Raw genomic sequence first — 22875 nt, forward strand, 5'->3', positions numbered from 1 at the left:
GATTATCCCATGGGTTGCAATATTTAGAAATAGTGAGAGCAAGTGCAAGTAGGTGAAATAGAAATGTAAAGATTTGCATATGTTTTGTAATTGCATGTGGGTCCCATAGGTATATTATATAATATATGAATCACATAGCAATTACCATTTTTAATCCAAAACCGTTGGCTGCTTTTGGAAATCAAAGTTTGCATGGTTTTTGTATAACTCTAGTGGGTCCCACTTTTTATACAATATAGAAACTTTCCAACCAAAAACGTGAAGGATTGCATGTTGTATAAACAAGCTTGCATATATGATTTTCTTTGATGAGTGGTCGGTGCATTCAAATTAGCAAGTGGTCGATGGCTTTGGAAACTTTCTATTTTGCATAAAATCATGGCTGCTATGCTAGTGTTGTCTGGATGAATGGATTGCATGCATATAAATCCGATGAATACGTGGGCTGCTCTTAGTGTTTTTTTTTTCAATTGGGTACCACTTATAATATAATATATTAGAAAATAGAACACAAACGTGGGCTGATGTTGTTGTTGCATGGGAGAATGGGTCCCACCATGAATAAAAAGAAGCAATATTTACACCCCTTTTATTACTAAAGACACCCATCGCCAGTGTACATTTACACTAGGTGTCCCTGGTAATAAAACAAGGGTGTAAAAACGTGGGCTCTTATCAAGTGGATCCCACCATTTCCAAAAATCCAAGTTCGCACCCACTTTATAGAATAATCTAACCGTCCATTTTGTGGGCCTTGATGTAACTTGATTGCACTCCTAATCGTCTTTATAAAATGATCCCAACCTCCCATTTGATGATTCCACAAATGGTAGTTATTCCGTGGTTGTCTTCACACGTGAATTTTTCTTTGGAATTTTATCTCTTTAGCTCCATTTATTAGGAAAATCCATAAATAACCCTGAAACACCAGAAACACACAAAATATTAGTAGCACCACTTTAAATGATAAAAATATGCATGTTTTACTACACTAGGATTCACACATAAATGTGTTTATCAGATTCCCCCATACTTAAGCTTTGCTTGTCCTCAAGCAAACAAAAAGAAAATAAATTAAAAACTTAAAAGTAAAAATAAAAATAAAATCCTAACTCACTTTCGTAGGAATCACGATTGCACTTAGCAGGTGCAACAAGCCTTTAAACCTCTAGGTTACCCTAGTGGACGAGTTGTGTCTCGTGAGTGTTTGCAGTGAATAAACACACAAAATTCTAAAAATAAACTTTTCTTTCAAATCCCACTATAGAGTAAAGCCAAAAATAATTTTAATCCTTTTTCTTTGATAAATTGCTCAAAATAGAAGAACAAGAATACCCCCATACTTAAACTTTGCATCCTATCCCAAGTTGGAAAAATTAGAAAAATATTTTAATCAAGGAATCCTCTTTTGAATTTGTCATACTTTGCTCCCTTAAACTTGCCTCTAATGTAATCGTACCATAAAAGAAATTTGATTCTGAAACTTCGTAGAAAACTTACAAATTTATATGGTCCACCATACTTTCAACTTTTCCCATAGTTTCTAAGAATAGAACTCATTTTTTATTTTTTTATTTTTTTTGTAATCCTCTACTGCTTTTGGCGTGAATGACATGCAGGGCATGCACCAGACACCCAGGCTACTAAGCAGTGTCCGACTAATCTTTGATTTGCATATGTCATAGACATTGATGCATATGAGTTCAAGCTTTACTTTTGATTACGTGCAATGCTTTGATTTATTAAGCTTTCTAATTGACCCATGTATGGAGTTTTCGGTCAGTTGCTCTGAAACCAGTTGGCTTTAAGGAACTAGGCATAAAAACCCTTCAGACTTAATAGCTCAAGTCAACAAGGCTACAAATCAAAACTATAATCAAGAAGCAAACTTTCTAAAAATTATTCTTTCTTTCTTTGTTTCAACCTTTCTTTCCTTTTTATCTATACCATATAAAAAGCAAGTTTCTATTTCTATTTCTTATTCAAATCCTTTTAAAAAGAAAGATTCCAAAAGAAAACAAAACTAAGAAAGGAAAGTATTCTTTCTAATTTTTTAAATTCCAAAATTAAAATATCCACTAACTTTATTTCTTAAAATAAGAGAACAACTTTCTTTCTAAGAATACCAAGTTCTTTCTAATTTGCGAAAAATTACCAAAAATAAAAAGAAAGGAAATTTTCTAACTTTAACTATAGAAAAGATTAGAAAAGAAAGTTTCTAAAAGCTACCCCCCCATACTTGAATCATGCAGTGTCCTCAATGCATGCAAAAATAGAAACAAGGACAATAAAGAGAAGAGAGGGGCGTACCTTTTTCTTTTAAGAGAGATTTGAATAAAGAGGCTCACGAAGATCCATGACCTCTTCTAAATTAGATCTTGGTAACTCAACAAAGGACTTCAATCTGAGTAAATGAAACTTGTCCTTCCAAGTAGAGTCCTTATTTTCTTTTAAAAAATTAATTAACTCTTCTTCTTGGGTCGAGTTTAAGTCCATTTTGATTGTCACAGGAGATGTGCAAGTCTTACCCAAATATGCTTTTCTTAAATTTGAATGCAAAGGCGGCAAATTTAACTGTGGGGCCTTTTTGGGTGGAGGCTTGGGAAGGGACGGAGATAGGGATGCTCCAAATTCTATTTGTTGGATGCTAAGGTCATCAGAAAAGGAGTCCCCTATATCTCTTACATTCTCCAAGCCTTCTTCATCCAGAGCTTCTTCAAATCCTGCATTCAAAATATTTTCACAATTAGTCTCAGGAGAGGAGTGCAACATATTAATTTCTTCTTGTAAATTAGGTTGCTTACCTAATCTAAAAACATTAAAGTCCATGGAAGCATTCCCAAAAGTTAATTTCATTAAACCATTTCTACAATCAATTAAGGCGTTGCTCGTAGCAAGGAAAGGCCTACCAAGAATTATAGGAATTTGATCCTTGATATTAGCAACGGGCTCAGTTTCTAGCACAATGAAATCTACAGGAAATAAGAACTCTCCTACTTTAACTAGGACATCCTCAACCATCCCTTTCGGTTTCTTCATTGATCTATCCGCCAACTGAAGAGTGACGGTGGTGGGTTTGAGTTCTCCTAATCCTAATTGTTTAAAAACAGAAAGAGGTAATAAATTCACACTGGCCCCTAAATCTAAAAGAGCATGATTAATATGAGTATTTCCAATAGTGCATGCAATGGTAGGACATCCCGGGTCCTTGTACTTAGCCACCATCTGTTGAGACAAGATGGAACTAATGTTTGCAGCCAAGAATGCCTTCTTGGGTACATTAGACTTGCGCTTTTGTGTGCACAAGTCTTTTAAAACTTTGGCATAAGTCGGGACTTCGGAAATCGCATCTAACAATGGAATATTAATTTGCACTTGTTTAAACATATTTAAAATTTTCTCCTTAGCAACCACATTTTTATTATTAGCAAGTCTCCTTGGAAAAGGAGCTTTAGGCACATACTCTTTTTCAGGTGGAGAAACTGTCTGCTCTATACTTACCTGTTCGGGCTCTTCTTCTGAACCAATGGAGGATGACTCTTTACTTACCTTAATTGGAGATTCTTGAGCATCTTTAGAAGGTTCGGATCTGCCCTCCTCCCTTTGATATTCTCTGCCACTCCTTAAAGCAAATACAGCGTTACAGTGATCGGAGGGCTCCTGCTGCGGCAAGTTTGGTTGCATGGCATTCAACTGATTTACCTGTGGTTGTTGATTCCCATTTATGGCCACATTCCTTGGATTAGGAACTGGTTGACTTGGCATCTTCCCCTTTTCCCTTTCATGCAAGGCCATGGCAAGTTGGGAGATTTGTTTCTCCATATTGTGTTGGCTCGTCATGAAAGTGCTAGTGAGAAGTTCTATGCTCTTTTCTAAGGAAGTTATGCGTGCCGACTCCCCTTGTTTTGGAAAACCCGGTGGTTGCTGATTTGAAACATTATTTAAAATTGGGTTTTGAAAAGGTGGAGGTGTGGTTAGGGGTGGTCGAACATTCATAGAAGGGAAGGTGGGCCTAGGTTGGCCAAATTGGCCTTGACCTTGGAAATTTGATGGCCCTCCTTGATAATTCCCTTGATTCCAAGAAAAGTTGGGATGATTCCTCCATCCCGGATTATATGTGCTACTATATGGATTATTTAAAAACATGGCACTTGCATTTTCATTAGAATTACCAAATTTAGCAAGAGTTGGGCACTCTTCCATGACATGGTCAGTGGCTTGACACCAATTGCACATAGGAACACTATGTGCAATTTGATGGACCTGAGAAGGTCCCTTAACCACTATGGCTTCTAGCCTTTTGATAAGAATATCTAGGTGAGCCTCTTTAGCTACAGTACCCTCAATGAAACCCTTACCAATGGCTCTTTCACTCTCTTGAGTTGATTCCCACTCACGAGTCTTTTCAGCTAATTCAATTAAAAAGTTCCAAGCATCATTTTCATCCGTATATGATGTAAATCCTGTTGGGCACATAGATTCTAACAACTGCTTGGTTTGATAGTCAATACCCTCATAAATAATTTGGCATAAATGCCAAGTGTCAAGTCCGTGGTGAGGGCACTCTTGGAGAAGATCCTTAAACCTCTCCATGAACTTGGAAAAAGACTCATGGGGTTTTTGCCTAAACTGAAGAATGTCATTCCTTAGTTTATTCGTTTTATGCATAGGAAAGAACTTTTTAAGAAAGGCAACAGTGAATTCTTCCCAAGTAGTGATAGAATTGGTGGGAAGACCATAGAGCCATTTCTTAGCCCCATCCTTGAGTGAAAAAGTAATAAATCTAAGCTTTACCGCATCATCTGAGAGTTGCTGCATTTTAATGAGGACACACACTTCCTCAAACTCCCTAAGAAATAGATAGGCATCCTCAGAAGGTAGCCCATGAAAATGAGGTAACATGGTGATGAATTGGGATTTGAGTTCAAAATTATTTCCCTGCACAGCAGGCAGACGTATGCATGAAGGTTGCGCGGTTCGGGCCGGATAGAAGCGATCGCGCAAACTCTTGGGTGTCTCTTGTTCTTTCGCCATGACTACTTGATTTGGATTTGGTGCGATGTCTTCCGCCGTCTCTAACCGGTTTGCTCTTTCCAGTCGATTGGCCGAGTTCCGCACCCAACCTTCACTCATAAACACAGGAAAACCAAGTAAGAGAGATGGATAGCCAAGAAACAAATAAAAAAAAAATATAGCTAAACTAAAAATAACTACTAATCTAACACTTTGAATAATTAAGATTCTAATGCAACTCTCTTCCCCGGCAGCGGCGCCAAAAACTTGTTAGAGATATTAAATAACCGCAAGTGCACGGATCGTGTAAATACGGGTCGAACTCAAGGAAGAGAAATCTAGTTGTCAATCCTATTCTTTTACCGATTAGAATACTAGCTATGATATAATGTTGCCTGGAATGGACTCAGGATTTCCGTGGACTTAGACCTCGGAGTCAACACTATATATAAGCGTATATTCTATTCAATCTAAGAATCAAATTTAACTAAGATCTTTTTTATTTAAAATCCTAATTTAGGCAAAGTGTACCAAATTTTAATGATCTCTATTAACTACTTATCTAATTTAATTAGAAAACTAAATTTTAAGGGCTTAAGTAAATTGAAAAATTGCAAAAGTAATTTGGAATAGTGTAAAAAAACTTAATTCAATATAAAAGATTACTTAGGGTTAGAATCCACCATGGGTTTGGATAAAATTGATTAATTAAAATAACTCTTGAATTGGGTTGAAAATTCGATTAATTGGTCAATAAAGAATAAGATCAAAGGGATGTCATTCCTTATAAGTAATTAATCAAATCCACTCTCCAATTTACATTGATTATATAGAACTTTATATTTGTTAATCAACAATTATTCATACGAAAGGGAAAAGCCAATGGCATGAATGATTGGGATTTTCCAAACACAAACTCCTACACAATTTTTCAATTGAGTAGATTGATTTAATTATAATTATTTCTCCTTCCCCATGGTTTCAACTAAACCCTAAGTAAATAGGATTTAGTTACTCATGAAGAAGGGAAGAAAAACAAAAATAAACGAGATAGATAGGAGAAGAATTGCCATATAGAACTTGAAAGAAAATTAAACAAAAACTAATTACTTCTTCACTAACTTGAATTGAAACAAAATTACATCAAATTGAACTTAAAATAAATAACAAAAATTAAATAGAACTTAGTCTTTTTCTCCTCCAACTTTGGTTGCATCTTCCTCCTTCAAGCTTTAATGTCACCTTGAGTTTGAATGGTGGATGATGATGCCTTGGATTGAGAGTTGAAAAGAAAAAGAAAAAGAAAAAGAAAGAACAAGAAAACCTAAGGGAGAGAGCTTGAGAGTAGTGGAGAGAAAAAGAGAAAAAAATAGAGTGAAAAGAATGTCTTCTTTTTTCCCCTATGTAGCTTTCTTCCCCTTCTATTTTTATCCCCAAGAAAAGACACAACCTTGGCATCTCTTTTGTATTTTTGGCAATCACACCTGTAATTGATAATTCTGCAACTTCCACCATTTATTTGTAATGGCAAGCTTCTTCTTTCTTTTATCAGAATTTTAGCAACTTGGCACTTGCTTTGGGTAAGTTTCTGTTGACTTTTTGCCTCTTCCCTTATTTTTTACGTGGGAGAATGGTTGGGAATTTTGGCAACTTTCTCTCCTTCATTGTGGGTCCCACCTATATTATAGTGGAATCAAGTAAAACAAATTAGTAGCCACATATGTATAAAACAATCATGCATATAATGACAAAAGGAATGAGAAAATATCAAGTGGGTCCCACTTTTCATAAGACAATCTCTATTTTGGTTCAAAAATTCCCAACATGGCTACGGCTTTGCCTATTTTGAAATCAGCCATGATGTCATGCTTATCTCAACGGTTCGGATTATCCCATGGGTTGCAATATTTAGAAATAGTGAGAGCAAGTGCAAGTAGGTGAAATAGAAATGTAAAGATTTGCATATGTTTTGTAATTGCATGTGGGTCCCATAGGTATATTATATAATATATGAATCACATAGCAATTACCATTTTTAATCCAAAACCGTTGGCTGCTTTTGGAAATCAAAGTTTGCATGGTTTTTGTATAACTCTAGTGGGTCCCACTTTTTATACAATATAGAAACTTTCCAACCAAAAACGTGAAGGATTGCATGTTGTATAAACAAGCTTGCATATATGATTTTCTTTGATGAGTGGTCGGTGCATTCAAATTAGCAAGTGGTCGATGGCTTTGGAAACTTTCTATTTTGCATAAAATCATGGCTGCTATGCTAGTGTTGTCTGGATGAATGGATTGCATGCATATAAATCCGATGAATACGTGGGCTGCTCTTAGTGTTTTTTTTTTCAATTGGGTACCACTTATAATATAATATATTAGAAAATAGAACACAAACGTGGGCTGATGTTGTTGTTGCATGGGAGAATGGGTCCCACCATGAATAAAAAGAAGCAATATTTACACCCCTTTTATTACTAAAGACACCCATCGCCAGTGTACATTTACACTAGGTGTCCCTGGTAATAAAACAAGGGTGTAAAAACGTGGGCTCTTATCAAGTGGATCCCACCATTTCCAAAAATCCAAGTTCGCACCCACTTTATAGAATAATCTAACCGTCCATTTTGTGGGCCTTGATGTAACTTGATTGCACTCCTAATCGTCTTTATAAAATGATCCCAACCTCCCATTTGATGATTCCACAAATGGTAGTTATTCCGTGGTTGTCTTCACACGTGAATTTTTCTTTGGAATTTTATCTCTTTAGCTCCATTTATTAGGAAAATCCATAAATAACCCTGAAACACCAGAAACACACAAAATATTAGTAGCACCACTTTAAATGATAAAAATATGCATGTTTTACTACACTAGGATTCACACATAAATGTGTTTATCAAACCCTATCTGCGGGGAATCGATAATAACAATTACATATGAAAAATCGGGGAAGAGGAATCATATCCTCTTGCCATTTGCGCAGACCTCGACGAAGAACCCTATGTTCTAGACCAGGATGAAGCTGGAATAGATGAAACTTCGTTCGTCCTGTGTAGACACCCCCATTTTAGTACGCTTTAAAAAGCAAAAGATTCGGTAGTATCATCGAGTTTTGAATCCGTATTCAGCATTAGATTAGGCATCCATGCATTTTAGGGTAGATTTCAATTCATTATGAGAGTTTTGAAGTTGATTCGCAATCCTGAAGGTCTCTAGAGGGTTCCTTTGGCATTTGAAAGATGAAAGTTCAAGTTTGCAAGCAAATGAAAAAACCTGCTATTTTTAGAATTTTCAGGGTTTCCCTCATTTTTGCCTATTTTGCACTGCTGGGGTATTTTGGTCATTCCCGATGTGTCTCGTTTGACCCCCGAGTTATATTTGAAAAATCTTGAGTGATTTTACAAATTTTTGAAAAAGCTGCTATTTTTAGAAACTCATGGGGCTTCCACATTTTCATCATCTTATAGATATTTCATTCATTTCTAATATGTCCAGAACCATCTCGAGGGTACGGCTGATGGATTATGAGTAATTTCGTAAGTTTTGGGAAACCTGCTAAATTTAGATCTCTCAAGATTTTCTCTTAGTCTTGCACTTCGGGGGTATTTTAGACATTTCCAAACATATCATATTTGGTCCCTAAGTTGTGTCTAAGAAATCTTGAGTCCGTTCATAAATTCTCGAAAATCTGCTATTTTTAGAATTTCTCAGGGTTTTCCCTAGTCTCGCCAAATTCTAGCACCTCGAGGTAATTTGGTCTTTTCCTGTGTATTTCTTTTGATCCCCGAAATATGTCTGAGAGATTATGAATGATTTCCTGAATTTTGAAAAACCTGTTAAATTTAGAATTTCTCAGGAGTTTCGCTTAATTTGGAAATTCTAAGTGTTGAGGGCATTTTGGGTATTTTCAAGGGATACCAAATGATTCTGTTTAATATTGCTCACCGAAAGGACCAAATTTTAAAAGTTTCTATTTTTGAAGTTTGACCACAAAGACTTTCCATTTTTAATTTTTCCCTTTAGGGATGAACCAATCTGAGGGTATTTTAGTCGCATTTGGATGTGTAATTGTCAAATATGGGCATTTTGGTCCTAAAAATTATTTTCCTAAAAAAGCTGGTTCGATCATGTGTGAGGGATGCACCATAAATGTCAAATGGGTTGGGTCCATATATAGAATGTTGAATTTAGAAAGATTTTATTGAATTTTTACGGAAAAACCCGAAACCCGTGTGAAATGGCCCATTGGGCTAAAGCCCGTAAAGATGGAGCTCATGTGGGTTCACCCATATGGGTCAACCACCATGGGGCGCCCCATATGGCTAAGTCACATGAATTGAGCATCCAACCTTGATGATGTCACAATGGTGACATCATATTTGTTAAAAGAAAAATAAAAAGAATAGAAAAAAAGAAAATAAGGAAAGAAGGAAAAAAGGTTTTCTTCCAAAAAAGCAATGTGGAATAAAGAATAGCATGTCTTGATTGACAATAAATTAAGATTGGAATCAAATCCAATTTGGAAACAAGAAAGAAAGCAAGCAAGAGGGGAAAATTGGAAACAAGCTAAAAATGAGAGCTCTCACATTGGGAACTACTATTTCTCTCTTAACCCTAGCTTTTTTGTATAAAAATCAAAGCAAACAATCCTAAAAAGGATTGGAAAAAGATCAAAATTCGTTTTTTTCTCTCTCCTCCCAAGAAGAAAAAAGAAAAAAATCTCTTTTGTCTTGAAGTGTGATCTCTCTCTCAAGTGTTATTCACAAAAGGAATTCTTGAATTCCTTCTTCTTCTCCAAGGCATCACACAATCAAGAATTATTGGAGTGTTCTTTGGGTCTTCTTCATCATATAAAAGGGTGCGACAAAGCGTATACCTCGGATCTACGCACCCTAGAGACAAGGAGCACGATCAACGGTAGGATCTTTATCTTTGTAATATCAAAAGTAGAAAAGCATGCTAGGGTTTTACTTTTGATAGATCAAATCAATGAATTTTTTCTTGAAATTCCAGAATGTTATAATATAGATTATGAGTTTTCAAAATCCAAAATTTTACCCAAAAATTAAATTTCCTCCATTTAATAATGATTTTCTTTCGTTTTTTTATTCAATATGGATTTAAATCGGATTATCAAAGCAAGTGTTAGAAAACGTGGGTTTCTTTAAAAACTGATATTTTTTTGGGATTTGTACAAAATAAAATACTACTGGAAACTTAATTTTCAATCACGGTTTGGCCGTTTTAATTTTCATTCTAATTTTCAAACAATAACCCCGAAAGGGGTTATTTCTTGATGAACGAATCAAAAAGTATATCAAACCATGTCCAAAATTTATAAAATATTATTTCCAAACTAATGTTTTGATTTCCAGAATACCCAAAAAATTTCAGATTTTTTTGAATTTTTTTAATCCGGTTTTAAATTATTTTAAATTTTGGCCATTTTTAATATATATCAAAATATTTTAAAAATTAATGAAACTCTCCAGAACTAATTTTCAATAATAAATTGAATTTTTCATGATATTTGTTTTTCGAAAAAAGGTTTTTTTATTTGTTTTCTAATCGCTTTTTCGTTTTACGTGCCGTAATTCTTTTTCGTATTAAATTAGTAAATTTTTGAACATTTTCTTTACAAACCAGTAACTTAGGTTACTGGAATGTTAGATAAAAATTTTAAATTGGTTTTACAAAGTTTTAATATGGTTTTGTAATTTATTTTAATAAATGGGTTTCAATTTCTAGGAAACAAATTCCTCTTTTCTATTTAAAAATCGATTTTATGGAGGAGATTTAATTTTTAAGTTTTTAAATTTTGATAGAAAATTTTATAATCTATTATATATCTACTGGAATTTTTTATTTGATTTTAGGATACTATTAGGTTTGCTTTTTAAGTAATTCTTTGGTTTCATCCAATTTTTGTGTGAATTTCAATTGGCATCAAATCGTAATAAACGTTCGTGAAAGTAATACAGTAGTCTAATCTCATAATTATCTTTATTCTGTGAAATTTTTGATTAATTTTCAATTGATATGCTACAAGTTGGTGTATTAATCTATAATCTGATTTTAATTTTAGAAAATCCAAAATTCATATCAAATCTTAATGATAGTTCATGAAATTTTTCCAGTAAGCTACAATTATTCATATCTTGTTACTGGAAAAGTTTTAACTGATTTGGAGTTTGATTGCTTAGGGTTACTGTGTATTCCTAACAATCTGGTCTTAATGATATTAAATCACAATTTAATAGCAAACCAATACAAAAGTCAGTAAAAATCTCCAAAAAATCTTAACTTTTCATCATAAATTTAATCCCTAACTTTTTGAAACAGAAACCTTAGGGTTCATAGATTGCCTTTGTAAATTTGCTATGCTGTGACAATTTAACTGCCGAGATCGTAACCATAATCGTATACTAATTGCAATCGATCCAGGATAATTGGAGTGCGTAAATTATAGTATGATATTGGCTCCGAGGTCCACTGTCCACGAAAATCCTGAGAAATATGCCAGGCAATAAGATACTATAATTTACTTGCTAAATTGTACAAGGGTTGAGAATATGATTCCCTTCCATGGTTGTGATTCGAGGTCGAAACTTGCGAACCATAGAGCCTTTGGTATTCCTTAGATGTTTAGAAACCGAAAATCCTTGAAATCTGAAAATCATTAACTTCAGTAAATTGAATCAATTTACATCATGTCTTTCAGAACCGTTGGATTGCGGTTTCCATCGTAAGAACCATTAGAGCCCTATTTAGGAACATTTGCGTCATGTCGTGTCCTAGGTTTTAGGGAGTCCTAGAGTTAGGAGTCCAGCCTCAGCACGGGCGTTTGCTATCGATAGCAACCGTGCCATAGATCTAGTTACACTTGTCACCTCACTTTTCTCATAGGACAAGCCTAGGTACCTAGGATGTAGGTTCAGCTGGATTAGTCAAAGGGATGTCTTGCACTTAGATAGGACCATATAGCATCTTAGATGAAGTCCTAGGATAATAAAATCTTCAACTTGAATTAAATAATTTCTCTTAAAACTGTTGAAACAGTCAATCCAGTCTAGATCGGTGTCCTAGATAAGTTAGGCATAAGTAGCTTAGTTCAGGTGCACCGAACTACGTCGACTCTGATCCCAGTGAGGCTTGGGTACGTAGGCAGCTTGGATGCTTGATGGCATACCAACCGCGAGTCGGCTCCACAACAAATTGTGGGGTTTTGTATATTAATTTTCTTGTAAATTCTTAATTAAATCACTTAGGACTTTCCATGAAATTAGAATTTTAGGAGAACATTCACTTAGATTGAATTCAAACAAATTAAGAAATCAAGATACACATTTAGGATCTACATTGAAATTAGATCATAGGATGCATGTCACATAGTTAGCACACTAACATAGAGTTAAATGAGCCAGTTAAAAGAAATTCAAAAGAGTTAACTTTTGGAATTAAAGACCGATTATTGGGCAGAAATGGTGCATGTGGTGGATAACTCCTCATACCTTCCATTCTTGTAACCAGGTACCGAGTCTAGATTTCTGGTTAATTATGGGTCCTAGATCCCACATCTAGGTGGCGAATCTGTCACTCTCTTTTGTGTGGAATTCAGATTACCTTAGTGATCCCAAGTTCACATAAAAGACGAATTAAAATCAATAATAAAAGAGCACACGCCAATCGCGTGGGTACGAGAGACCGAGAGAGAGCGTGGCGGCTCGCGCCCCACCCCTCTCGCGGGATCGGGTCCCACAGTTTGGCGACTCTGCTGGGGACCACCTAACTTCATTAAAACTTCAAAGGATAACTCATTTGAATTTAATTTAACTGGCTCATGAAAACTCTATATCTTATATACTTGTTAGATTAGTTTGTATGTTTTATCTTCTCATCACATCATTCTCAAACTTAATCTAACAAAACCTGAAGGCATCATAGATTGCACAAACTTATTGCACACACTTACATCACTTGCATCTAAACCCTTGCATCTCACATGCACACACATCCTATTTTAGGAACCCGGAGTGTTATCTAGCATAGTTGACTGGGATTTCATCACCTGGTGCCTCTGTGCTAGAGAAGCATTCCACCCTTAGCCTAGCACCTTTATGGTGCGTAAACGGATCTCTTGTTCACGTACTAATACGACGGACACTGGTACAGTATATTGAGCACGGATTCGCGCTAAGGGAACTCTTGGCCTTACCCCTAGATTAACCAACACATGCATGTAGTATACGAACACACGTGCATCACGTGTGTGAGCCTAGCTTAGGATATCCTACCCTTTTGTGTCTAGATTAGGCCGTAGTCCATCTTCCAATGGCTACGATCGGTCCTTAAGTACACAAACAAAGTCATGAGTCGAGATCCTCTCTCCACTCCGCTAGATTAGGATTAGGCTTTGATGCATTCAGGTAACACTGTTAAAATGTACGAAGATTAAAAACTTTCCCTTTGGGGTTAGGATATAAATCCCATCATTTCCAAAGATCTCATAGGATTAGTCATTCCTGATCTACCCATTGAAAGCAATCCTATGCAATCTCATCTAATCTTTTGATCGTGTGTCTTTCATTCTTCTGTCATACGATTCGATCGTATCGTCATACCATCCCCTAACTGGCAGGAACAAAATCTCACAATCTTTCGATTATGCAATCTCATGATCTGATCATACCTGGTCCAGATGATCAAATCTTGTTTATATCATTGGTCTCTTCTCACTCTAGGGGTAACCTTTTACAAGATTATTTCGATAAGCCTCTCAGAGTCTATTCCCATGACCCTTAAACTAGGGGCATCCCCTAGTGCATTCGTGTCGCCATCATCGTGTCTCAGTCATTATGGGATTCATTATGTCATTTCAATTGCTTGTTTAACCCATAACCATCTTTCAATCGTCAAGAAGAGAGCGCGCCTTAAATGTCAAGCGTATACTTTATATTCCTTGTTTCCATTCCAGGAACTGTCATAGCCATGTCTAATATTTTCAGGTCCTGATCAATTCATTATTACAAATGAGGCCTGGCTCTCCACAACCTTCTGTTGTTGATCCAGATTCTGCACCACTTCCTCCATCAGCTCCTGTGGCTGAAAGCTCGAGAAATACCCGGTCCAATACCACTGCTGATACCTTGGCTCTTATCCTCCAACAATTGCAAGAGCTTAAGTTTTGGAAAACCTGCTAAATGTAGATCTCTCAAGATTTTCTCTTAGTCTTGCACTTCGGGGGTATTTTAGACATTTCCAAACATATCATATTTGGTCCCTAAGTTGTGTCTAAGAAATCTTGAGTCCGTTCATAAATTCTCGAAAATCTGCTATTTTTAGAATTTCTCAGGATTTTCCCTAGTCTCGCCAAATTCTAGCACCTCGAGGTAATTTGGTCTTTTCCTGTGTATTTCTTTTGATCCCCGAAATATGTCTGAGAGATTATGAATGATTTCCTGAATTTTGGAAAACCTGCTAAATTTAGAATTTCTCAGGAGTTTCGCTTAATTTGGAAATTCTAAGTGTTGAGGGCATTTTGGGTATTTTCAGGGGATACCAAATGATTCTGTTTAATATTGCTCATCGAAAGGACTCAATTTTAAAAGTTTCTATTTTTGAAGTTTGACCACAAAGACTTTCCTTTTTTAATTTTTCCCTTTAGGGGTGAACCAATCTGAGGGTATTTTGGTCGCATTTGGATGTGTAATTGTCAAATAGAGGCATTTTGGTCCTAAAAATTATTTTCCCAAAAAAGATGGTTCTATCATGTGTGAGGGATGCACCATAAATGTCAAATGGGTTGGGTCCATATATAGAATGTTGAATTTAGAAAGATTTTATTGAATTTTTACGGAAAAACCCGAAACCCGTGTGAAATGGCCCATTGGGCTAAAGCCCGTAAAGATGGAGCTCATGTGGGTTCACCCATATGGGTCGACCACCATGGTGGGCGCCCCACATGGCTGACCCACATGAATTGAGCATCCAACCTTGATGATGTCACAATGGTGACATCATATTTGTTAAAAGAAAAATAAAAAGAATAAAATAAAGAAAAGAAGGAAAGAAGGAAAAGATGAATGATTGCTTAAAAAAGGTTTTCTTCTAAAGAAGCAATGTGGAATAAAGAATAGCATGTCTTGATTGACAATAAATTAAGATTGTAATCAAATCCAATTTGGAAAAAAGAAAGAAAGCAAGCAAGAGAGGAAAATTGGAAAGAAGCCAAAAATGAGAGCTCTCACATTGGGAACTACTATTTCTCTCTTAACCCTAGCTTTTTTGTATAAAAATCAAAGCAAACAATCCTAAAAAGGATTGGAAAAAGATCAAAATTCATTTTTTCTCTCTCCTCCCAAGAAGAAAAAAGAAAAAAATCTATTTTCTCTTGAAGTGTGATCTCTCTCTCAAGTGTTCTTCACAAAAGTAATTCTTGAATTCCTTCTTCTTCTCCAAAGCATCACGCAATCAAGAATTATTGGAGTGTTCTTTGGGTTTTCTTCATCATATAAAAGGGTGCGACAAAGCGTATAGCTCAGATCTACGCACCCTAGAGACAAGGAGCGCGATCAACGGTAGGATCTTTATCTTTGTAATATCAAAAGTAGAAAAGCATGCTAGGGTTTTACTTTTGATAGATAAAATCAATGAATTTTTTCTTGAAATTCCAGTATGTTATAATATAGATTATGAGTTTTCAAAATCCAAAATTTTACCCAAAAATTAAATTTCCTCCATTTAATAATGGTTTTCTTTCGTTTTTTTATTCAATATGGATTTAAATCGGATTATCAAAGCAAGTGTTAGAAAACGTGGGTTTCTTTAAAAACTGATTTTTTTTTGGGATTTCTACAAAATAACTTTTTTTGGCCGTTTTAATTTTCATTATAATTTTCAAACAATAACCCCGAAAGGGGTTATTTCTTGATGAACGAATCGAAAAGTATATCAAACCATGTCCAAAATTTATAAAATCTTATTTCCAAACTAATGTTTTGATTTCCAGAATACCCAAAAAATTTCGGATTTTTTTGAAGTTTTTTATCAGGTTTTAAATTATTTTAAATTTCGGCAATTTTTAATAAATATCAAAATATTTTAAAAATTAATGAAAATCTCCAGAATTAATTTTCAATAATAAATTGAATTTTCATGAGATTTTTTTTTCGAAAAAAGGTTTTTTTATTGGTTTTCTAAATGCTTTTTCGTTTTACGTGCTGTAATTCTTTTTCGTATTAAATTAGTAAATTTTTGAAAATTTTCTTTAGAAACCAGTAACTTAGGTTACTGGAATGTTAGATAAAAATTTTAAATTGGTTTTGCAAGGTTTTAATATGGTTTTGTAATTTTTTTTTATAAATGGGTTTCAATTTCTAGGAAACAAATTCCCCTTTTCTATTTAAAAATCAATTTTATGGAGGAGATTTAATTTTTAAGTTTTGAAATTTTGATAGAAATTTTTTTAATCTATTATATATCTACTGGATATTTTTATTTGATTTTAGGATACTATTAGGTTTGCTTTTTAAGTAATTCTTTGGTTTCATCCGATTTTTGTGTGAATTTCAATTGGAATCAAATCGTAATAAACATTCGTGAAAGTCATAGAGTAGTCTAATCTAATGATTATCTTTATTCTGTGAAATTTTGGATTAATTTGCAATTGAGATGCTACAAGTTGATGTGTTAATCTATAATCTGATTTAAATTTTGGAAAATCCGAAATTCATATCAAATCTTAATGATAGTTCAAGAAATTTTTCCAATAAGTTAGAATTATCCATATCTTGTTACTGGAAAAGTTTTAACTGATTTGGATTTCGATTGCTTAGGGTTACTGTGTATTCCTAACAATCTGGTCTTATTGATATTAAATCACAATTTAATAGCAAACCAATACAAAAGTCAGTAAAAATCTCCAAAAAACCTTAAATTTTCATCATAAATTCAATCCCTAACTTTTTGAAACAGAAACCTTAGGGTTCATAGATTGCCTTTGTAAATTGGCTATGCTGTGACAATTTAACTGCCGAGATTGTAACCATAATCGTATACTAATTGCAATCGATCCAGCATAATTGGAGTGCGTAAATTATAGTATGATATTGGCTCCGAGATCCACTGTCCACGAAAATCCTGAGAAATATGCCAGGCAATAAGATACTATAATTTACGTGCTAAATTATACAAGGGTTGAGAACATGATTCCCTTACATGGTTGTGATTCGAGTTCGAAACTTGCGAACCATAGAGACTTTGGTATTCCTTAGATGTTTAGGAACCGAAAATCCTTGAAATCTGAAAATCATTAACTTCAGTAAATTGAATCAATTTACATCATGTCTTTCAGAACCGTTGGATTGCGGTTTCCATCGTAAGAACCATTAGAGCCCTATTTACGAACATTTGCGTCATGTCGTGTCCTAGGTTTTAGGGAGTCCTAAAGTTAGGAGTCCAGCCTCATCACGGGCGTTTGCTATAGATAGCAACCGTGCCATAGATCTAGTTACACTAGTCACCTCACTTTTCTCATAGGACAAGCCTAGTTACCTAGGATGTAGGTTCACCTGCATTAGTCAAAGGGATGTCTTGCACTTAGATAGGACCATATAGCATCTTAGATGAAGTCCTACGATAATAAAATCTTCAACTTGAATTAAATAATTTCTCTTAAAACTGTTGAAACAGTCAATCCAGTCTAGATCGGTGTCCTAGATGAGTTAGGCATAAGTAGCTTAGTTCAGGTGCACCGAACTACGTCGACTCTGATCCCAGTGTGGCTTGGGTACGTAGGCAGCTTGGATGCTTGATGGCATACCAACCACGAGTCGGCTCCACAACAAATTGTGGGGTTTTGTATATTAATTTTCTTGTAAATTCTTAATTAAATCACTTAGGACTTTCCATGAAATTAGAATTTTAGGAGAACATCCACTTAGATTGAATTCAAACAAATTAAGAAATCAAGATACACATTTAGGATCTACATTGAAATTAGATCATAGGATGCATGTCACATAGTTAGCACACTAACATAGAGTTAAATGAGCCAGTTAAAAGAAATTCAAAAGAGTTAACTTTTGGAATTGAAGACCGATTATCGGGCAGGAATGGTGCATGTGGTGGATAACTCCTCATACCTTCCATTCTTGTAACCAGGTAGCGAGTCTAGATTTCTGGTTAATTATGGGTCCTAGATCCCACATCTAGGTGGCGACTCTGTCACTCTCTTTTGTGTGGAATTCAGATTACCGTAGTGATCCTAAGTTCACATAAAAGACGAATTAAAATCAATAATAAAAGAGCACACACCAATCGCGTGGGTACGAGAGACCAAGAGAGAGCGTGGCGGCTCGCGCCCCACCCCTCTCGCGGGATCGGGTCCCACATCCTGTCATTAGCAGATCTCGGAATCAATGGGCCTAAAACCTTAGAGGTTGGACATCTCACGAGGGGCGGTAGAAACTACAAACCTCTGGAACTCAGGTCAGACTAGCAGATCGACGCTGTCAAACAAAAGGTCGATACACGAAAGTCAATCAGGAAGATCTGAACATCATCAGGCAAATCAGCAAGACTCAGGCAGATACCTCGCTTTGGGAACTACTGATGGTTTCCCTTAAACATAGAGAAGTTCTCAAAAGTTTGTAGACTTCCCATGTTTCGAGAGACACTACACCCGAGCAACTTACAAATTTGGTTGCAGCAGTCAGATCTAACCCTTGATGGAAAGAATCACTCCAAGCCTCTCCTTGTTACTATATTATGTAATCATAAGAAGATACTTGCCGTACTCGTGGACAATGGTTCAGCCATGAACATCTGTTCGCTGAGCACGTCCACAACTATTGGTTTCAGTCCCAGCGACTTCACTCCGTCTGATCAGGGCATCATGGCCTTCGACAACTCCCAACAAGATGTAGTCGAAACCCTATCCACTATCATATTCATGGATGGTGAAACCTTTGATGTCAAATTCCAAGTACTCGACATCAAGTCCTCCTTCAATTTGTTGTTAGCACGACCCTGACTTCACAAAGTGGGAGCTGTACCCTCGTCTTTTATCAAAAGCTCAAGTTCATGAAAGGTAGCAGAGTTATCACAGTTCGAGGTGACGAAGACTTAGAAGTTCATGCCATCCTGTCAGATCCCCACGGCAAGCCAACAGAAGGCGCGTCAGTCAGTTCTTCGAATACATCTTATGAATCAATCAAACAACTTTCTCTTTACTCGCCTTTGTCTCTTGATGATATTGAAACTAATGCTTTAAATAACATCGAACAAACCTCCTCAGATGAGGATACAGATGAAACTCCCCTCGAGATTAAAAACTTAATCAAACGAAGGAAGCAACGTCGAGCAAAACCATTAGAAGATGAGTTTGAAACTATTAACATAGGCACTGGATCCCTGCTTCAGGAGATTAAGATTGGCAAAACCTTATCCCCTGAAGAATTAGCAGAATTAATCAAATTGTTAAATGAATTCAAAGAAGTCTTTGCCTGGTCATACAATGACATGCGATGATTAAGTGAGGACATTGTCCAGCATCATATCCCTATCTATCCATAACCTAAGCTGAAGAAGGAGAAGCTCAGAAAGATGAGGCCGGAATGGCTTCTCAAAATCAAGGACGACGTGACAAACCAATCGAAAGAAGGATTTCTAAAGGTTGTCACATATCCTGAGTGGTTAGCGAACATCATTCCTGTAGCTAAGAAGGATGGATGACTGTGCTGCTGTATCGATTTCAGAGATCTAAACAAGGCCAGTCCAAAGGATGACTTTCCTTTGCCTCACATCGACATCCTTATTGATAACACGACAGGTCATGCCTTGCTCTCCTTCATGGATGGTTTCTCAGGATACAACCAGATAAAGATGGCTCCAGAAGACAAGACCAAGACAACATTTACTACACAATGGGGACCCTACTGCTACAGAGTGATGACTTTCGGTCTCAAGAATGCTGGTGCAACTTATCACAGGGCTGCAACTACCCTCTTACATGACCTGATCCACAAGGAGTAGAGGTAAACGTTGACGACATGATTGTCCAAGCCAAGGATTGAGTAGATCATGTCCGCGCCCTGAGAAAATTCTTCAAGAGAATTGCAAAATACAAGCTCCGGCTTAACCCAAACAAGTGTGTTTTTGGAGTTACTTCTGGAAAACTACTGGGTTTCCTTGTCAGCCACAGAGGAATCGAGGTGGACCCCTCTAAAGTCAAAGCCATTTAGGAGATGCCATCTCCGCAGACAGAAAAAGAAGTTAGAGGATTCTTAGGAAAATTTCAGTACTTGAGTCGTTTCATCACTCAACTCACCAGTACATGTCAACCGATCTTCAAGCTTCTGAAGAAAAATGCATCCAAGCAGTGAAATCCCGAATGTCAGCAAGCCTTTGAGAAAATCAAAGAATGTCTGTCATAACCACCGGTTCTATGACCAGCAGTCACCGGATGACCATTCCTTCTGTATCTTTCAACCACGGACACGTCCCTCAGATGTATGTTGGCTCAAGAAGATCTAGAAATAAGAAAGGAAACGCCAGTTTATTATCTCAGCAAGAAGATGTTGGAATATGAACTGAATTACACTCAATTGGAGAAAACCTGTCTAGCATTAGTATGGGCCACCCAAAGGCTTAGACACTATCTGCTACCACAGAGGATCTTCCTCATATCTCTTCAAGAAACCAGCCCTGGTTGGCAGAACCGCTCATTGGTTGTTGTTGTTGTCAGAGTTCGACATCACATATGTCACCCAAAAGTCTGTCAAAGGCAGAATCATTGTAGAACAGTTAGCTGATGCACCCACTGAAGATACAGAACTGAACCGTGAGTTTCCAGATGAAGAAATCATGTCAATCAGAGATGTACCCAGCCTCACTACATGGACCATGTACTTTGATGGAGCATCAAATTCAGAAGGCAAAGGGATTGGTATCGTCCTTGTCTCACTTCAGCACGATCATATACTAATCTTTATCAAATTAGAGTTCGACTATACAAACAATGTGGCTGAGTATGAAGCTTGCATAGCCGGTCTAGAAGCAGCCTTGTCATTGGAAGTACAAGACCTCGATGTGTACGGAGATTCTCTGTTAATCATTTGTCAAACAAACGGAAAATGGCTCACAAAAGAAGATAGGTTGATTCTGTACCACACTTATCTTACTAGTCTAATGAAGAGTTTCCACAACATCAGTTTCACCTACATCTTTAGATTGAGAAATAGATTCGCAGATGCTTTGGCCACTCTCGCATCCATGGTTGACATTCCAGTCAGGGTTAAGGTCTGTTCTTTGGCAATAAAGCGACATGTTGTCCCAGCCCAAGTACACGTGGTTCAGATAGAGGCCAGATGTCCAGATGGGAAACCATTATATTTCGATATCAGAAATCTTATCTCCGGCAGGGGACACACCCCAGAGGCCTCTTTAAAGGAGAAAAGAGCATTACAGAAACTGGCATCCTGATATGTCATTTGTGGAGGAGATCTCTACCGCAGATCATTTGACGGAGTCCAACTCCTTTGTATTAATGAAGATAGAGCCGCAGAAATCTTAGAAGATGTTCACTTCGGTGTCTGTGGTCCTCATATGAACAACAAGATGTTACCACGGAAGATCTTTGCCTTGGTTACTTCTAGACTATCCTTGAAGCAGATTGCTTGTCGTTTGTCAAAACATGTCACTTATGTCAGATCCATGCTAACCTGATACATGTACCACCATTAGAGCTTAACTCGCTTACATCTCCGTAGCCTTTCTCTGTTTGGGTTATTGACATCATTAGCAAGATCTCTCCTAAGTCATCCAATGGGCACGAATACATACTTGTCACGATCGATTACTTCACTAAGTGGATAGAAGCACAATCGTACGCTTCAATATCATCACCATCAGTCTCTAAGTTCATCAGGGCCAACATCATCTGTAGGTATGGAGTCCCTCACCAGCTGATATCGGACAATGGATCGCATTTCAAGAAAGAAGTAACATCAGTGTGCGAAGAATTTAGAATCAAGCACCATAAGTCATTTCCTTACTGGCCTCAAACTAATGGTGTTGTCGGAGCAGCCAACAAGAATATCAAGACTATTCTTTGGAAAATGACTCGATCTTATAAAGACTGGTCAAGCAAAGTCCCGTTAGCACTTTGGGCATACAGAACGTCTGTCCGTACATCCACAGGAGCCACTCCTTACTCACTCACGTATGACATGGATGCTGTCCTACCTATCGAGTTAAAAATCCCGTCACTCAGAATCCTGATGGAAAGTAGTTCATCAGAATCTGAATGGGCCTGCATTCGTCATCAAGAGTTGTGTATGATGGATGAGAAAAGGTTGAAAGCAGTGTACCATGTACAAGGCTATCAGCACAGAATAGAAAGAGATTTAAACAAGAAAATTCGTATTCAAGAACTTAGAGAAGGGGATATGGTGCTTAGAGAATGTCGAGCTTCTGTCTTCGATCCACGGGGAAAGTTTAGACCAAACTGGTCTGGCCCCTACATCGTTGATGAAATCTTTTCTGGAAAAGCCGTCAGATCTCTTGACCAAAATGCGAATAGAATTCTTGAACCCACCAACCTCGATCAATTAAAAAGATATTACTCTTGAAATACAAAAGGCCTTTTTCTGCCAACCAAAGCCCAAATGACTCACCCTTTCACCCTTGCTCCTCAACAGAAAAGCACGAACTACGCAGACCTGATCCCAACCTTTTCTTGGGGTACATAGGCAGCCTGACAAACCCAGGTTCGGTCACCCACTTTGGCGAAGCCAACAAAACCCTTCATATTACCCCTTTGATCCCTTTTTCCCACAGAAAAGCCATTAACTATGC

General features: G+C 36.7%; 2 protein-coding genes across 2 annotated transcripts; one reads left to right on the forward strand and one right to left on the reverse strand.

Moving 5' to 3' along the window:
* Positions 1–884: 884 nt before the first annotated feature.
* LOC143880732 (uncharacterized) lies at positions 885–5034 on the reverse strand. The gene is made up of 5 exons (XM_077383704.1): positions 4264–5034; positions 3502–3702; positions 2805–3225; positions 2529–2723; positions 885–919 (listed from the first exon to the last, which is right to left on the reverse strand). The coding sequence occupies exons 1-5, from the start codon at positions 5032–5034 to the stop codon at positions 885–887; spliced, it is 1623 nt and encodes a 540-aa protein (XP_077239819.1).
* A 14067-nt stretch (positions 5035–19101) lies between these two features.
* Positions 19102–22649, forward strand: LOC143880733 (uncharacterized). The gene is made up of 4 exons (XM_077383705.1): positions 19102–19496; positions 19776–19993; positions 20765–21492; positions 21789–22649. The coding sequence occupies exons 1-4, from the start codon at positions 19102–19104 to the stop codon at positions 22647–22649; spliced, it is 2202 nt and encodes a 733-aa protein (XP_077239820.1).
* Positions 22650–22875: the final 226 nt, after the last annotated feature.

Source organism: Tasmannia lanceolata, unplaced genomic scaffold (assembly GCF_043159265.1).
Source record: "Tasmannia lanceolata isolate RefF3 unplaced genomic scaffold, GAP_Taslan_0.1 ptg000007l, whole genome shotgun sequence".
NCBI lineage: Eukaryota > Viridiplantae > Streptophyta > Magnoliopsida > Canellales > Winteraceae > Tasmannia > Tasmannia lanceolata.

Bases quoted from the DNA above. Each gene is read 5' to 3' on its own strand.
- LOC143880732 (XM_077383704.1), bottom strand. From the start codon at position 5,034: ATGGCGAAAGAACAAGAGACACCCAAGAGTTTGCGCGATCGCTTCTAT. The intron at 2,724-2,804 runs GTAAGCAACCTA...TTTTGAATGCAG, and splicing joins CTTTAATGTTTTTAGATTAG to GATTTGAAGAAGCTCTGGAT. The intron at 920-2,528 runs GTAAGACTTGCA...CTGGTGTTTCAG, and splicing joins TTTAAGAAAAGCATATTTGG to GGTTATTTATGGATTTTCCT.
- LOC143880733 (XM_077383705.1), top strand. From the start codon at position 19,102: ATGAAAGGTAGCAGAGTTATCACAGTTCGAGGTGACGAAGACTTAGAA. The intron at 19,497-19,775 runs GTTAAATGAATT...TATCGATTTCAG, and splicing joins TTAGCAGAATTAATCAAATT to AGATCTAAACAAGGCCAGTC. The intron at 21,493-21,788 runs GCATCCTGATAT...ACATCTCCGTAG, and splicing joins AAAGAGCATTACAGAAACTG to CCTTTCTCTGTTTGGGTTAT.